Raw genomic sequence first — 18665 nt, forward strand, 5'->3', positions numbered from 1 at the left:
ATGTACAAATTTTACTGTTAAATGTCTTTGCCATCATACTGTGCATTCCAATAACAGTTATTATTCCCTTTTCATTCAGAATATGTATGGGAGCAACAGAAAACTGTAAGTATATATTTATATATGGTTATGTTATACTAACTATAATTATGTTTTAATCATTTATGTTATCTTGGTACTGTTAACCATACACCAGCTGAATGACAACCCACGTACTGTAGCTGTGTTTCTTCTTTCAGGTCTTGTCTGCCTCCACAGCCTCTGTGCAGATACGGTAATATAAACTTAAATTGCTTTCAGCCATCAAGAGTATTGCATGTTAGGAGATCTAATGGTATAAATATGTTTTCTAATGTTATTTTGTGTGAAAAGGCAAGACTTTTTTTTTCGGTTTGGATAGAGTAAGGAAGGGTTAGACCCCCCTGTCATGATTTATAGAGGTCTGTGCCCCTGCTGGAGAGAATAGCCTTTCTATTTGTCCTAGAGACTATTAGCACCAAAACAGAAAGTAACCGGAAATCTTACATTTTGGAGTTGTCATATAAAAAAAAGGTGAAGGGAAATCTTCCAACGGGGACAAATGTTCTGATGACAACTGTCGAAGATAGGGATTCCCCTCGTTTTGTAGAGATTTCCTCTCTCCTCAAGTAAATGAGCCTATTACTGTTTACATGTACTCATTGTTCGGGACTAGTTTGCTGATAATGGACCATGCCTGCCCAATGTGTTTCAGCACGAGGTTTGTACAAGGACATAGTGAGCCCTGGTGTGTGGTGTCCCTTTAACAGGGTCTTTCTGTTCAGGGAACAGGAAAGTCTGCACTATAATGTGAACACTGCGATTGGCTTTCACAGTGGTCACATGATCCAGAGGCAGTCCCACCAGCCTCCTGATCATAACTAGAGACCAAGAGCTGTCTATGACAGCTCTGTCACAAGGCTTGGAGCACCTCTGGATACTCATTAAAGCATATGTGAGGGGTGTGGGCCCACTCTCTTTGGCACTGCAAGTAAGTAATACTAAAGACACATTTTTTTCTTTGCTTAAAAATAATACACATGTTATACTTACCTGCTGTGTGCAGTTGGTTTTGCACAGAGCAGCCCAGATCCTCCTCTTCTCGGGTCCCTTGTCAGCACTTTTGGCCCCTCCCTCCTGACGAGTGCCCCCACAGCAAGCAGCTTGCTATGTGGGCACTCAAGCCGAGCTGCAGCTCCGTGTATCCATTCAGACATAGAGCCTCGGCTAGGCCCCGTCTCTCTCCTCATTGGCTCACTGACCTTGATTGGCAGCAGCGGAAGCCAATGGCGCCGCACTGCTGTCTCAGCCAATGAGGAGGAGAGTCCCTGGCAGTCGAGTCTCTCCTGCAACATCGCTGGATATAGATAGGCTCAGGTAAGTATTAGGGGCGCTGAGGGGGGCTGCTGCATAGAATGCATTAGGATAAAAAAAACTTCTGCTTTTACAATCACTTTAATAAGTTCTGAACAAGCAGGAAGGACACTTTCTGACAGCAGTTCTGGTCTGGAGCTGCATTAAAAAGGTTGGCTTTCCTGGGAAAAAGTGCCTCACAAATTACAGGAAATTTGGTTACAGCATGATGCAAATTACTTATTTTTGTTAGATAACAGAATTATACAAAAGGTTGTCGATCTGAAGAAGCTTCATACAGCATTGTAATGTAGTGCTCAGAAACAAAGGTTGCCTTTCAATAAAGCCAGCTATAGGCGGATCAAAATTTAGCAGGCTCAGCAGGAACTGGCTGAATTTCAATCCATGTTTGGGCAGGCTGGTTGTACTGAAGTTAATCCATCGATCGACTTCAGTGCAACCAATCTGTCAGATTTTTTACAGCCAATCACTGCAGGCAGCTATAGCCACAAGCAGAGATCATTGTATTCTGGTGGCTGGGAAACCTCCTGCTGTCAGAAAACAATAGCTCCACTGAATGTCTTGATGGGAAATCAAGTTCTTTCCTCCAAGCCATGGTTGCTGGATGCTCTAGCATTGGGCAAGCTGAATATATTAGATCATAGCGCTTCTATTCGTAAAGTTATTCAGCTGAACTTGCACGATTTCAAAACAGCCGAAGTGTGAACCTGGGCTTATGCATAGAATACATTAAGGTAAAAAACCTTTACCATTACAACCACATTTGCCTAGCACATAATGGTGGGGTGGGGGGAGATTTGTTTCCTTTTTTTTATCTGTGCAGGTTCCTGCACAGATATCTATGGAAATCCCCCCGTAGTCGCAAAAGTAGTACAGAAACTACTTTTGGGAATTGGTGCGGTGCCGCAAAGTCAGCGTCGCACCAATTCGGACAGTGCAATTGTCACCAATTGGCTCAGATTTGACATGCAATTTGACTTGTCAAATCAGACCAATGTGAACCTGGGCTTAAGGTAAAAAACCTTTTGAGGCCCCTTTCACACATGCTGTCCGTTTGTCCGTTTTTCATCCAGCCGTTGACGGATGAAAAACAGACATCAGTGTATCTCTATGTAAAAACGGATGACGAAAAATGGATGAAAAACGGATAACAACTGACGAAAAACAGATGACAACTGACAAAAAACAGATGAAAAATGGATGAAAAACAGATGAAAAACAGATGAAAAACAGATACATTTTGACGTGACTGAACTGATGAACTGAAGCGGCTTCCTATGGGGGTACTCAGCGGGGGACCAGAAAAAAGGAGGATCAAAGCTACTCTGTGCCAAACCATTGCAGAGCAGATAAGTATAACATGTTTTTCTTATTTTAATGTATGTTTGGTATCACTTTAACTTACTCTTAGTGCTGCTTTTTGGCACCTTAATCTCTGCTACCACCAAGTTTCAAATTGTAGTATTTCCAGTTATGGGAGAACACATGGCATTTCCAATGCCTTTTCTCATAGACTTGTGGCTGACCACGCAAGTACTTACCATATTAAGTGTATTTGCTGGCAGTTTTTTCAGCAGTAGTGGGGGGTTGAGGTGGTTATGGTCAATATGGCAACTACTTTAATTTACTGCCACCCTTCCCAACTGCACCTACATTCAGTTTGCTCTTTATCTGTTCTGTATGGGCACCAGAGAGAGGAAAACTATTTGTAAGTGCCAAGCTGCTTAGGCAACCAATGTTGTCAGGTCTAGCATCCTCTAGCTCTTTCCTCCCCAGCCTGATTGTCCCTAGCCCATCCCTTTTATTGAATGGACTTCCATTTTTCAAATTCTGGAGGCACAGCATCACATGTGAACATCACCAAGGGCAGACTGCATTTAAATGCAGAATAGTTCATATTCCCACCGCACACCTTCCTGGATATAGGCACATCAGTTTTGGGTGCTGCAGCGATCACCAGCTGGACACTGGATCTATCATACATACATATTCGCCAGCACACCAAGGATCTTGCACAGCAGTCCAAAGAAACTTTTTATTGCAAAAAGAACACATCAGGATAGGTGACCTTGTGACTCCGAAACGTTGCACCTACCCTGATGTGATACTTTTGCAATATAAAATTTCTTCGGACTGCTGTGCAAGAGCCTTGGTGTGCTGGCGAATATGTATGTATACATGTAAATGCAGTCTGGCTAGGAACACCGATTTCCCCAGACTGACACCCACCTATTAATCCATTTTCATATTTGCATAACTCCTCCAAAAAGCCACCCAAAAGCTTGTATCAGGGCTGAGTGGTTTTACAATGAATTATAGGGGCAGGGTGCTATGATGCTTTTAGAAAGCTATGTACAGCATCCCGCCAGTACTCTCAGCTGTGACCTGCCTGCATTGCATAGAGAAGCACAAAGATCCAGCGATGGCTAAAATAAGTATGTAATGAAAACCTAATGTTTTAAATTTAAACATATTATTAGCAGGTTGTTGATTGGGGGGGTGCTACGGAGAGCAAGCAGATTATTTTCAGCTTTAATAACTTGACTAGAGCTGACATAAAGTCTTTGTCTTCTTTTCAGAAAATGAAGTGATAGAGGTAAGCATCTGTTTCAATCTATATACTGCTTTTCTGTGGACAGGTCTTTATATCCACCTATATTATTACCACCTACTTGCTTCTCTAGGAGAATGAGGAGGATGATTCAGACTTGTACGAAGCCCCTCCATGCGATCTGCAGAGCAGAGGACCCCACTGTATGTGGACACCCCAGGACAACCACAGTTTATATTTAGGTAAAACAAGAAAGGGGAAACTAGTGGATGGTCCAGTTCCCTGGTACCCAACCTCATGCTTATTGTGCTGCCCTCAGACCCCCTGCAGACTGTAGCCTGTGTTTTATTACCCAGGTGCCTACTCAGCCTGGTGAAGGAAAAACATTCTTTAGACTGGGTTCTAATTGTTAAATGGCTTGGATTATTTCTTTCACTGTATTCCTATTTTATATGCTAACCTTCTTTTATTTTTTATATATATATTTTTTCTGCTGATCTTTTATAATGGATCTTGCTGAAAGAAATAATAAATGTGGATAAAGTCATTGCAAGGGGACTCTAGGGAGAACAAAATAGAAAGCATTGATTTGTATAGGGCAGTCTTTATCAACCAGAGCACCCAGGCACCCTGGGGTGCCTTTAGGGTTCTTCATGGGTGCCTTGGCAAAATGCCAAAAAATTGCTCCAAAATTGTATACACGCCGGTGGGTGGATGAAACCTGCCTTTTAGTTACACCAAGCCACAGGTTTTAATTGTACACCATTACAACCTTTTACCTGCCAACCTCCTAACAACCAATGACATCATAAATTAAAAAGGAGGATGTCAGTTGCCTGCAAATCATCCTTGTTTGACCCTCCTTTGCCTCTCTCCATCAGCTTTGGGGTCTCATCAGCTAAGTGATGGAGAAAAACTGAGGGAGATAAGAATACTAGTCAGTACCAGCTTGCAAAAGTGTATTTGCTTTGGAAGAATAAATCACCTTTACCGTTGGCTGTCCTACGTGTATTGATGTTGCCACATTTTGTAAAGCTATCAGAATAGTTTTTAAATTTTAGAATGGGGCTCCTCAAGACTGTCCATAAATTTGGAGGGTGCCCCGAGATTGTACATAATTTTAAAGGGTGCCTTGACTGCAAAAAGATTTATAAACACTGGTATAGGGGCTGAATAGCAGTGATCTTCAGCAGTGTACTCCCAGTCTTTCTCCTGCAACAATTCTGCAGTCTCTGACCATCTCTTGTAGCATGCATGAGGTTTTTGGTCATGTCCTGTCACCTGTCTGCAGGCTTTCTGTAGCATTACTTTTGCAGAATATTATTTACAGCCCTTTGGTGTTGTCAGAGGTCACACTAGGAGCCCCCTATATTAATAAAGTTGACCATCACTGGTCTAGTAGGACTTGACATGGCTGCCTTGATAAACACCTTGTGATGGTAATTTATAATGTACCGATTCACAGTAAGTAAGGAAACTCTCAGGATTTATGTCACAGACATAAACTTAATTTCTCTTACGTCCTCCGACAGTCGCCGCCCCTTCATAATCTTCACCAATGGGTATTGACCTTTGCTCCGTAGGAGTAGCTAGGCAACAAGATTTGTTAATACAAAAGCTTTTAGCATAATCACACCCCTAGGGGGCGGTCCCCTCAGTCAATACCTCCCCGCTTCCAGCATCCTCAACTCAGTTTGAATTTGCCTAGCTTAGGAGTAGCTGGCTGTTCCTGTGCTGGGGCTTTCAGTCTCAGCCTTCTATCCTTTTTTGATTTTATTTAAAGTATTTTTCTCTTTCTTTTACTTAGCTGTTATTTTATCAGCCTTAGTTTAGTTTTCTTCGGATGAAGATGATTATGCGGAGCTGGGTCTCGGACTGGCCGCCCTGGATCCCAGGGCTGAGAGCCAGAAGGTTCCCCAGCCTGCCATCGAGCGTTCAGCTCAGGTTTCCCTGGCATATTGAACGACCCATCCCTGTTCGCTGCAGGGATGCTGCCTGTGAGGTGGCTACCTCACTGGACGCCATTTTTGCGGTTTCGCACCGCAGTCCGCTGCGTCCTGGCTGCGACACTCCCTGTCATCTGTATAGCGGTTTGTTCGCTGGTGACGGCTCCCCACGCCATCCGGTGGGTAAGTAACTTTCTATGGGGGGACCTGTCTGTATGGGTGTTGGTCTGTGACTGTGTGACCCACATGTCTGTGTAAGTGCGGGCTCCCTAAGATCCCTGTGTAGCTGCTTTTCTGTGGGCTGCGGGGGGGGGGGGGGGGGGCTCTCCCGCTCTGCTGTGTGTAATGTATGGGGCAGACTGGGCTCAGCCAATTTTTTCGGTTAATGTGTGGTGACCGGCCCTGTCTAGTACAGCGCTGTGTTTTGCCGCCCAACCGCCGCCATTTTGCCGACGAACGATCGAGCAAGCACATGTCGGCGCCATTTTCTTGTGGCCTGAATCCCTCAGCCGAGTGGCCATGTTTGTGGAGCCTTCATAAGCTATATAGGTCAGTCAGCCATTGCATCACTTCCTTTTTCACTGGAACAGCGATCGGTGGCAGCAGCCTGTGTGGTCTCTCCAGGTTTTTACCTTCCTTATCCTGCATTTCCTTGCTCAGTGCTCATTTTCCCTGCGGGGTCGGTACATTCAGTAGTGTGCGGTGGGCTGCGCTCGCCGCGGTGTTAAAGGGGCAGTTCCTTTTTTTCAGTTTTTTACTGGGGCATGGATTCTCAGGATTGCAAGTTTCCTCCCGCCCTGGTGGGGGGCCAAGGGGCTGCTGCACCCCCCGAGGGGGCTGATTTGGCTGCTGTTGTAGCGAACTTGGCTTCTCAGGTGCAGATGCTGATGGCTGATCAATCCGCAAAAATGGCCAGATTATCCATTTCCTCTGATTCAGAGGGCGATGGGGCTGCTGTGGCTGGCGTGCCCTTCTCAGGGTCTCGCTCCTCTCTGGACCTTATGGGGTCTGAGGGGGAGGCTGAGGTGGAGGGGGTTGATACTTCTCCCCCTGGCTCGTCTGAAGAGCTTGCACTCATGGATGAGTTGATTACTTTTATTAAAGAAACGCTGCGTCTGCAGGATGAACCAAGTCCTCCTGCTCTGATGTCCTCTTATGGGACGCAAAGGAAACGCAAATCAGCGCAGGTTTTTCCCTGCCCTGCGGAATTTCAACACGCTGTTGATGAGCAATGGCGCAATTTAAAGAAGCCCTTTTCTGTGTCAAATAGGTTCAAACTGCGTTATCCATTTTCACCCTCCACCGAAGAGCGTTGGTGTGTACCGCCTCAGGTGGATCACGCGGTGGCCGTTCTGAATAAGTCTACTGCGATTCCTGCTGAGGATACCCCGGTGTTCCGGGACCCTACGGACAGGAGATTGGAGTCCCTTGCTCGTCATGCTTATACGGTTGCTGGTTCTATGCTGAAGCCTATTTTTGCTTCCATTATGGCAGCCCAAGCTATTGCAGATTGGACACAGGTGCTCAGGCGCACCCTGGTGACTGATTCGGCTCCGCCGACCACGTTGGCTATGGTGGATCAAATTCATCAGGGTGTCATGTATTTGTGTGACGCGGACTTGGATTTGGTCCCCTTGGCGGCGCGCCTATCCAGTGTAGCGGTGTTGAACCGTCGTCTGATATGGCTGAAGAGTTGGTCGTTTGACCAAACTTCTCGCAAGACGCTGGCTAATTTTCCTTATGCGGGGTCTCGCCTTTTTGGTGAGGCGTTGGATTCACTGATAAAAGGTGTTTCAGGGGGTAAGAGCACTCTCTTGCCCCACTCTCACAAGAATAAGTCTTTTCGCGGAAAAAGGAATTCCTCGTTTAGGCCCGCTCAGGGTTCTTTTCGTGCCTTTCGGTCGTAATCCAAAGGCAAGCCTTTCAAAGGCCAAGGCTCCCAGAAGAAGCCGTGGGCGGGTAAGCAGAAGTCCGGCCAGTCCGGTTCCGCTTCCCACGCCAACTCAGCCTGAAGGGGCGCCCTCACCCAATTCTGGGGTGGGGGGACGTTTGCGCGGTTTTCTGCAACCCTGGGTGGCCCGCATTCGGGACAGATGGGTTCAGGAAATCGTTCGATCTGGTTACAAGATCGAGTTTCTCTCTCGGCCGGCGGGCAGATTTTTTCCCTCAAATCTTCAGCTATCTCCGGAGCGCTTGCAGGATCTGCACCTGGCGGTGCGGGACCTGCGGGCCCAAGGAGTGGTGGTCCCGGTGCCTCATCGGGACAAGTTTCGGGGGTTTTATTCCAATCTGTTCACTGTGCCCAGAAAGGAGGGCAAGGTGCGTCCGATTCTGGACTTAAAGGCTCTGAACCGCTTTGTGCGGGTTCGCAAGTTCCGCATGGAATCCCTGCGCTCGGTGGTGGCTGCCCTGGTTCCGGGGGAATTCATGGACTCCATCGATTTGAAGGATGCGTACCTACACATCCCCATTTTCGAGGGTCACCAGAAGTACCTTCGATTCGCCGTTGGGGAGGATCATTACCAGTTCGTGGCGTTACCTTTCGGTCTCGCTTCAGCTCCGCGGGTATTCACCAAGGTGCTAGCGCCGGTCCTGGCTCTATTGCGAGCTCAGGGCATCTCTGTCTTGGGGTATCTGGACGATAGCCTACATCGGTCCCCTGCCAGTCAGGATCTGGTAACCGACCTGTCCGCCACAATGCAGACTCTGCAGGAGTTCGGTTGGACGATAAACATTCCGAAATCGACGCTGTGTCCGTCGGTTCGTCTTCCCTACCTGGGGATGATTCTGGACTCTGTTCAGGCGAAGGTCTTCCTGCCGGAAGACAAGTTCAGGACGCTTCAGGACGAGGTCAGGTCCCTCAGGGACACTCAATACTCGTCTCTCCGGACATGCATGAGATGTCTGGGTTTGATGGTATCGGCTTTCGAGGCGATTCCCTTTGCCCAGTTTCACACGCGGGGTCTTCAAGCAGAGATTCTGGCCGAGTGGGATGGGCGACCGCAATCTCTGGATCTACGGATTTCATTGAGCCATCGCACCAGAAGGGGTCTTCTGTGGTGGCTCCAGTCCCCAGCAGTGTCGGGGGGCAAGTCTTTTCGTCCATTTTTGTGGACGGTGATCACCACGGATGCCAGCTTGTCGGGCTGGGGTGGTGTTCTGGGCGTTCTGTCCGCCCAGGGAACTTGGTCGGAGGAGGAGTCGTCTCTTCCGATCAACATTCTGTAAGATTCTGGTACCCTTAATAATTTATTTCCTTCCAAATATGCGTCCCACCTTTCTTACTAGGTGGTACGCATACACCTTTAAGAAAGATGATGTCATCGCTGAGCGCCGCAGAGCGGCTATTTCAACCGCCGGCGTTCTCACTCACATCGTTCGTTCAACCTGCCTTGTGTATCCACATGCTTTCAAGCCTGTCTTGCTGTCGGAACCTCCAGCTGGTTGCTTCTACCTGGAGCAGACCGGAACCTCGCTACTGATCCCTGTATCTCGCTACTGGATCTTCCCCTCTCTACTGGACCCCTCTACTACTAACATTTGCTAGTGATAAGTACCCCACAGGGGAATCCTCCATAACCTACTTACACTATCTATCATCTGCACTGTTGCATAGATTGCTAGCTCTTGAACCTACTACCATCTACTATCTGCACTGTTACATAGATTGCTAGCTCTTGAGTCTACTACCATCTATCATCTGCACTGTTACATAGATTGCTTGCTCTTAAGTCTACTACCATCTATCATCTGCACTGCTACATAGATTGCTAGTTCTTGAGCCTACTATCATCTATCCTTGCACTGGGTTAGTCTATCCTGTAATTGTCATCTGCTGTCCTTACCACCTGTTACCATACTCGATTACTAACCTATCTGCACTCTACCTAATACCATCTAGTACTCTCCTGAACAAACCTATCAAGTACTTACCATCTCTATCACTGTTCACACCTGTCCCTTCAGCACAACACCTTCATACTGTCATATACATTCCACCACTCCAGGAACATCTTATTGAGTGTGTATATATCTGTATGTTGAAGCTGACAGGCCCACAGTGATGAGTCTGGAGAGTTGGATCTGGTTATTCAACACATCTCTACATGACTACTGAGTGGAGATTTTGCAGCTGCATATCCAGCCTACTACAAAAACGCAGGAGCGTTACACATTCTGGAATTGAGGGCGATAAAGCTTTGCCTTCTGCAATGGTCGGAACGGCTTCAGGGCTGTCCAGTTCGGGTTGAGACGGACAATGCCACGGCGGTGGCCTACATCAACCATCAAGGGGGCACCAGGAGTGCCTGAGCGGCTTGGGAAGTGGCCGACATTCTGTCATGGGCCGAGACGCACGTCCCGGCGATATCGGCAGTACACATTCCGGGGGTGGAGAACTGGCAGGCGGACTATCTGAGTCGCCAGACCCTGGACCAGGGAGAATGGTCCCTTCACCCGGATGTCTTCCAGATGTTGTGCGCAAAGTGGGGTCTTCCAGATGTGGACCTGTTCGCGTCTCGTCTAAACAACAAGGTGGAAAGGTTCGTGGCAAGGACGCGCGATCCGCGGGCAGACACCTCGGACGCGTTGGTGGCGCCCTGGCATCAGTATCGTCTGATGTATGCCTTTCCCCCGATTCAACTGTTGTCCAGGTTCCTTCGGAACCGCATACGGTGATTCTGGTGGCACCGGACTGGCCTCGCCGGTCTTGGTACGCGGACCTCGTCAATCTGGCAGTCGACGCTCCGTGGCGTCTGCCGCTTCGAGACGACCTTCTGTCTCAAGGGCCGATATTCCATCCTGCTTTACAGTCGCTGGCTTTGACGGCCTGGCTGTTGAAAGCCAGGTCCTGAAGGATAGGGGTCTCCCCCCTGAGGTCATTCCCACCTTGATTAAGGCTAGAAAAGCCTCTTCAGGAAAAATTTACTACCGTACCTGGAAAGCGTACTTTGCCTGGTGTGAGTCCAGGGGGTATTCCCCTCGCTCATACTCGGTATCGAGAGTGTTGGCTTTCCTCCAAACTGGTGTGGACCAGCGTTTGGCGCTGACCACGATTAAGGGTCAGATTTCTGCGCTGGCCATTCTTTTCCAACGCCCGGTGGCGTCCAATTCGTTGATTAGCACCTTTGTTCAGGGGGTGCGACATTTGGTCCCTCCTAGGAGGGAACCTTTACCTCCATGGGACTTTAACCTTGTTCTGTCCGTGTTGCAACAGGCTCCTTTTGAAAAGATCAGGGAGATCTCGTTGTCTCTGTTGTCCAAGAAGGTTGCCTTTTTGGTGGCGATCACTTCGGCTCGCAGGGTGTCGGAGCTGGCGGCTTTGTCCTGCAGCTCTCCTTACTTGGTGATTCACTTGGATAAGGTGGTCCTTCGACCTAACCCTTCCTTTCTTCCGAAAAGGATCTCGGAATTTCACCTTAATGAGGACATTGTCTTGCCTTCGCTTTGCGCGAAGCCTAAGCATCCAAAGGAAGTTGCCCTGCATTCCTTGGATGTTGTTCGGGCGATCAGGGTTTACCTTTCGTCGACTGAATCCTTTCGCAAGTCGGATTCCCTATTCGTCCTTCCTGAGGGACCTCGGAAGGGCATGGCGGCGTTGGCTGCGACCATCGCCAAATGGATCAGACAGACCATTGAGCAGGCATATGCTTTGAGGGGGAAGGTTCCTCCTTTCCCTGTGAAGGCACACTCTACCAGATCTCTGAGTACGTCTTGGGCCTGTCATCATCGGGCTTCTGTGGCCCAGGTGTGTAAGGCGGCGACCTGGTCGTCCGTTCACACTTTCTCAAAATTTTACAAAGTGGATGTTCAGGCATCGGCTGATGCTTCCTTTCGCCGCAAGGTTCTTAGTGCGGCCGTGCCTTAGGGACCCTTGTTTTTGGGCCCTTGGCTGTTGGGGTGTCTTACCCCTGGGTTACTTGTTCTTTCCTGGGTTGTTGCTCCTGTTGAGCACGTTTTCCTGTTGCCCAGTTGGTTCTCTTACTTTGGTAAGGTTCCTGTCTCTGATGTGGGTACTGCGTTGCTTTGTACGCGGCTGCGTTTCCCACCCCTCATGTCTACACTGCTCTGGGACGTCCCATTGGTGAAGATTATGAAGGGGCGGCGACTGTCGGAGGACGTAAGAGAAAACGGAATTTTTGTAAAATCTTACCGTAAAATTCCTTTCTCTGAGTCCTCCGACAGTCTCCGCCCCCGCCCCTCTTTTGGGGTTTTGTTTATGTACTCCACTGCTATGCTACCAAACTGAGTTGAGGATGCTGGAAGCAGGGAGGTATTGACTGAGGGGACCGCCCCCTAGGGGTGTGATTATGCTAAAAGCTTTTGTATTAACAAATCTTGTTGCCTAGCTACTCCTACGGAGCAAAGGTCAATACCCATTGGTGAAGATTATGAAGGGGCGGCGACTGTCGGAGGACTCAGAGAAAGGAATTTTACGGTAAGATTTTACAAAAATTCAGTTTTTGTTTATTTCCGTTTAGATCATTCTGCAGGGGGACCCAGTTTCCATAAGCCTCCCTTACCAGACAGAATTCAGCAGGTAAATTATATTTTTAGTGCAGCTACTAACCTTTGTATTTTTGGACTTAATTGTTAAAAATAATGAAGATTTATTAAAAAACAATAAGCAAGGACACACCAGTCTAGTGCATTATCAATGGCACCATTAAAAATAAATGGCACCCTTAAAATAAAAGTAGTAAACGATTATACTCACTAACACAGATGAGTGCTAGGCTCAGAGTATAAAACAGGAGACTTCAACCATAGCCTCAGCCTGTAGCCCTGGCAATGCACAGATGATACACAATAGTATGTAACAGAAGTTTACGCGTTTCAAGGGTATACCTTTTTCCTCAAAACACTGAGGTGCCTAGATACAAAAACATTTCTAAGTCCTCCCTATAACATATCAAAAAGCAAATCGAGTCAACTTTAACCACCATATTAGGGAACACCCTGTACCTGCCCACAAAGTCAAACACTAGGTCTTACATTAGCGGGCATAATACTTTGATTTGTCAATAGGGCAGCGGTATGTAACTGCAGCAGTAGACAGTTGGGATTAATAAAAAAGTACATGATTTGAAGTGCCATGGGCAAAGTGCGTTACCCAAGCAAACCAGAATGAATACTGTACTGGTCTGACTTAATTAAAGAAAGTAGTTGCTATGGGTTACTGTAGATTGAACTTTGTGCGTTTCTATTTTGACTGTTTATTATACATGTACATTTTGGACTCAGTCAGAGGATGAGCCCATTACGAAGGCAGCTAAAGCAGAGAATTAATTTCACTCTTGTGTAGGGATCTTTGGCTTGATTTATAAATTGGATGTCTAGACATGCTGCTTCTTATTAATGAGCTTGAGCATTTTAATGGTAGAGAAACAGCTGTTGTATTGAGCTTTGAAACCGACCTATTAAACAACAGCTTAGAAACTTGCATGTTCCTTACACCTGAATTTTTTTTTTGTCAGAGTCATCAGCAGCAGAAAACACGTAAGTTTGGTATTCTTTCTTCAGTTGTTCATGATCAATAGTTGTGCAACCATTTGCACCATAAAGACAGACTCTTGGGTGGATGGAGTGAGAGGATTTGGTTGTCCTGAAACCTACACATACATACAGTATATACACCAATGTATCCATACAATGAGCCCACACATTTTTACTATGTAGTTATAGTATATACCCCAATGTACCCATACAATGAACCCACACATTTTTACTATATATCTACAGTATATACACCAATGTACCCATACAATGAGCCCACACATTTTTACTATGTAGTTATAGTATATACCCCAATGTATCCATACAATGAGCCCACACATTTTTACTATATAGCTACAGTATATACACCAATACATACAATAAACCCACACATTTTTACTATGTAGTTATAGTATATACACCAATGTATCCATACAATGAACCCACACATTTTTACTATGTAGCTACAGTATATACACCAATACATACAATGAACACACACATTTTTACTATATAGCTACAGTATACACACCAATGTACCCATACAATGAGCCCACACATTTTTACTATGTAGTTATAGTATATACACCAATACATACAATGAACCCACACATTTTTACTATATAGTTACAGTATATACACCAATACATACAATGAACCCACACATTGTTACTATAGAGCTACAGTATATACACCATTGTACCCATACAATGAGCCCACACATTTTTACTATAGAGCTACAGTATATATACACCATTATACCAATACAATGAGCCCACACATTTTTACTATATAGCTACAGTATATACACCAATGTACCCATACAATGAACCCACACATTTTTACTATATAGCTACAGTATATACACCAATGTACCCATACAATGAGCCCACACATTTTTACTATATAGCTACAGTATATACACCAATACATACAATAAGCCCACACATTTTTACTATGTATTTATAGTAAATACACCAATGTACTCCATACAATGAACCCACACATTTTTACTATGTAGTTATATTATATACGCCAAAGGCAGCTGGTGTGCCTGCATCCCCTAGCTATATAGATCATACACACAGCTGCATGTCTAGGTGCCCCATAGCAGCAGAAAAGCATATTGCAAGTATATTTTTTACTCATGGAGGTTGGGGCTAATTTGCACATTTTGTTCTGTACTACAGTGCAGGGAATGTTCTTGGGACCAGTTCTAAATGACATCACTGTAATAAACAGGTCATTGTATTTGCTGTGATATCATTATGAAACCCAGGGGGCCACAGCTCAACTTATAGTTACACCACTGAATAAATATTCTTGCCGTTATGTTTGGCAAAAAAGGGAGGTCTACTTGGGTTTAATCGGGTTTTAGAACATTTGGAGCGGCTATGGGCTGTAACTGTATTAGATGACTTCTTTGTCTTCTATTTCAGCCCTGAAACAGGCCAGGCCTCCACCACCCTGCAAACGTGCAGTGCCTCTTCCCCTTCCTGACCGCAGGATGTCTCTTCCTTGCTCTTCCATATGTTCACCGCCACCAACCTTCACCAACTTTCCCAGAAGCATGGATGGTAAGCTAGACACAAATCAAATTATCTCTAGAGACACTGTAATCACTTCAACTAAAACACAATCATATATATATTAGGCTTATGAAACTAATGTCTTTAATAATTTGTAAACATTAATTTCAAGATAACATCCCATCATACTCATCATTTAATTAGTAGATACAGTATTTAAGATAAATATGGCTATGGTTTACTGAGCAAACTTCCTCTTCAGTAGTCCCATAACTTGCTGATAACGTAAAGCAGAAAGTTACATAGCAAATGAAATGCTCTTGCAGAAACAGTGGAAGGGTTATACATGTAGATATGATCTGGTCTTCCTAGTAGCAAGTCTGTTTTTGCCTAAAGAAAGGAGAGGTGGAGGGGGGCATGGTCAGTGAAATCAATTTCTTTGAAGAATGGATGCCCAGGGCTATCTGCAGGTGTCCACAAGATAGAAATTGTAAAGATAAGGCTCTATCAGACACGTTTGTTAGTGTTTTTTTTAACACTCTTATGCTGGCCAGGCACTAGCCAAAAAATAATTTAAGGAAGGAAGGAACAGTTTGGAAAATTCTACCGAACGAACAATAAATTTAAAGGTTAATGTGTTTCTCGCCCAAACTGTTCCCGGAGTATTCTGGCAGGGGTGGCCCTCTCTCTCTCTGCTGAGGATCGGTTAGGTGCTCTGTTACTGGCGGTGAGTGGTGCTCCTGCAGTGGTGGGGGTGTCCCTTAGCAGTGTTTTTACATCTTTTTTTGTGGGTTCCCCATATTGACTCATGGAGTCTTTGGAGAATATTTCCCCACCTGATCTCCTCTCTGCGGGGCCCTCCGGGTTCCAACCATCCATTGATGCACTGACGGTGGTCCTGGAGTCCTTTGTGTCCCAGGTGGAGGTGGCTTTTGGGCGGCGGGCTAGTAAAAAGCTCCCCCTGCCTTATCTGTCTCTTCAGATCCTGAATCTGATTTGACCGCCTCGGGCGTGGGTCACTCTGCTTGGTCTGCGACCACGTGCTCTGAGTTCTCAGATAGTGATGATAATTTCTCCACTCCTGTAGCCACGCACAAGAAGGCGGTAGTGGTTGCTCTGATTGTATCTGTGCGTGAGACCTTAAAAATGGAGGACGCAGCTGAAGCTGCGATGGAGGCTTTGGTTCCCTTTGGCATTTACAAGCCATCCAGAGCAGCAAAGGTGTTTTCTTTCCCCCGCCTATTTTGACAGAATCGTCGCTAAAGAGTGGCCAAAATGTCCCTTTGTGGTCCCTAAGCGATTTGCTATGCGGTACCCCTATGAGAAGTCCCTTCTTAAAAAGTAGACTGTTCTACCGGTGGTGGACCCTCCGGTCTCCAGGTTGAACAAGGCAACTATGATTCCGGTTGAAGAGTCTCTGGCTTTTAAGGACCCGGCTGACAGGAAGGCGGAGGCTGTGGCCCGCAGTATGTACACTCTGGCTGGTTCGGCACTGAGGCTGGTATTTACCATTGCACTGTTGTCGCAAAATCTGACCGAGTGGGCTAAGCTTTTACGCCGTGACCTGGAGGGGAAGCAGCTCTCCCCTGCCTTTGCTGAGCTGGCAGACCATTTGGTCCATGGGCTGCAGTTTATCTTTGATGCCTCTTTGGACACAGCTTCCCTAGCTAGGCTCACTGTTTCAGCAGTGGTCCTTTGGCATATTTGTTGTCTGGAATGCTGGTCTGCGGACCAAACTTCTAAAAAGGCCTTGACTGAACTTCCTTTTCAAGGAGATCGCCTGTTTGGAGCTACCCTGGATGACATCATTAAGGGTCACACAGGGGGGAAGAGTACCTGTTTTACGCAGGCTTGTAAGGGCAAGAACCCTTGTAGGCCTTCCTTCTCTGCTCATAAGAAGTTTTTTCCTACCTCAGGGGTGTCTGGCAAGTCGAGAGCGGGCTTCTCCAGACCCACGGACAATGCTCCTTCAGCATGAAGGTGTGCCCTCACCCGTATCAGGGGTGGGGGGAGGTCTTTGCTTGTTTCAGGACCCGTGGACTTCCCTGGTACAAGACAAGTGGGTCCGCAAAGTCATACGGTGCGGCTACAAGATCGAGGTTCGCTCTTACCCCCCGGCAACGTTCTTTCCTTCGAACTTACGCCTGTCCCTGGACCGCTTACAGGGTCTGTTTGGGGCGGTACAAGCCCTTTTACTTTCAAGGGCTGATTGTCCTGGTTCTGACATCGGAAAGTTTTCAAGGTTTCTACTCAAACTGTTTTAGAGTTCCCAGGATGAAGGCAAGGTGCATCCAATCCTGGACCTCAAGGCACAAAACTGCTTTGTTTGGGTGGAGAAGTTCAGAATGGAGTCCATTTGCACGATGGTGGCATCCCTGCATTAGGGTGATTTTCTTGCCTCTATCGACATCAAGGATGCTTACCTTCACATTCCAATATGTGCTGGTCACCAGCACTTCCTCCGCTTTGCCGTGGGAGAGGAGCATTATCAGTTTGTGGCATTACCCTTTGGTCTCGCCTCTGCTCCTTGGGTCTTTACAAAAGTGTTAGCCCCCGGTGCTAACATTGTTACGCCAACGAGGGATCGCGGTAGTGGGCTACTTTGACGACCTCCTTCTGCGAGCCGGGTCTCCTACTGCTCTGGTGAAAACCTGGAGATCACCATACGAACTGTGAGGAAGTTCAGCTGGATTCTGAATTTTCAAAAGTCTGCTCTGGTTCCGTCCACAAAGCTGGACTATCTATGTCTGACTCTGGACTTGACCCTAGCCAGAATGCTCATTGCTCTGGACAAACTCCAGAAACTGCAGGCTACAATTCGATTAGTCTCCTGCTGTCTAACAGATGGTCATCCCCCTGGACTTGCATGCGGATGCTGGGCCTGATGGTGTCTATCTTTGAGGCGGTTCCTTTTGCACAGTTCCATACAAGGTCCCTGCAAAGGGAGATTCTGGGCAAATGGGACAAGAATCCGAAGTCTCTGGACAATCAGATCCGGCTGAGCCGGGGAACGAAAGAGTCCCTGATATGGTAACTTCTTTCTCTGGCACTTTGGCTGGGCAAATCCTTCCTCCCCTTGTATTGGACAGTGGTCACCACGGATGCCAGCCTGTCTGGCTGGGGAGGCATCCTCGGCTTCTAACTTCAGCTTGTTCAGTTAATCTTTGACAAAAAAAAAACAGAAGCTAAATGTTTTTTTATGCATAGCTGCTCCAGATATTGCACTCTCCAGTTTTAGTAAATCATCCCCATTGTGTTGCCTTCCCTGTGTCCCAGGCCAAAACCTCCAAAGGAAATTGCCTTGCATGCCTTGGATGTGGTCTGGGCAAATAGGGTGTACCTGGCAGCTACGGGGTCTTTTAGGAAGTTAGACTCACTATTTGTGCTCATGGATGGGCCTTGAAAAGGGTTTTCCGCTTCCTCTGTGACTATTTCCAGATGGATCAGAAAGACGGTAATTCAGGACTATTCCCTCAAGGGTCAGGTTCCTCCTTTCCCTATCAAGGCGCACTCTACTCGGGCGCTTAGTGCCTCCTGGGCCTTCCATCATCAGACATCAGTGACGCAGGTTTTCAAGGCGGCCATCTGGTCGTTGGTGCACACTTTCACAAATTTCTATAAAGTGGATGTGTTGGCATCTGCGGATGCTTCCTTTGGCCGCAAGGTTTTGCAGGCTGCTGTTTAGAGGACCTGGTCCTCTTTGAGGGTGTATTGTTCTTTTCAGGTGGGCTCCAGATGTTTTGGTTGAGCTCC

The 18665-nt window shown here is 46.7% G+C and overlaps 1 protein-coding gene across 1 annotated transcript in view; it reads left to right on the forward strand.

The window, feature by feature from the left end:
* Positions 1-245: 245 nt before the first annotated feature.
* Positions 246-18665, forward strand: part of SH2D6 (SH2 domain containing 6) — a 43771-nt gene continuing 25351 nt past the window's right edge. Inside the window, exons 1-6 of the mRNA XM_082254276.1 lie at positions 246-274; positions 3972-3988; positions 4077-4185; positions 12369-12427; positions 13365-13386; positions 14823-14960. Coding sequence (XP_082110402.1) covers positions 4149-4185; positions 12369-12427; positions 13365-13386; positions 14823-14960 — 256 coding nt within the window. The 5' untranslated portion in view covers positions 246-274; positions 3972-3988; positions 4077-4148. The remainder of the gene's footprint in view (positions 275-3971; positions 3989-4076; positions 4186-12368; positions 12428-13364; positions 13387-14822; positions 14961-18665) is intronic.

Source organism: Pelophylax lessonae (assembly GCF_965119305.1).
Source record: "Pelophylax lessonae genome assembly, chromosome: 4".
Lineage (NCBI taxonomy): Eukaryota > Metazoa > Chordata > Amphibia > Anura > Ranidae > Pelophylax > Pelophylax lessonae.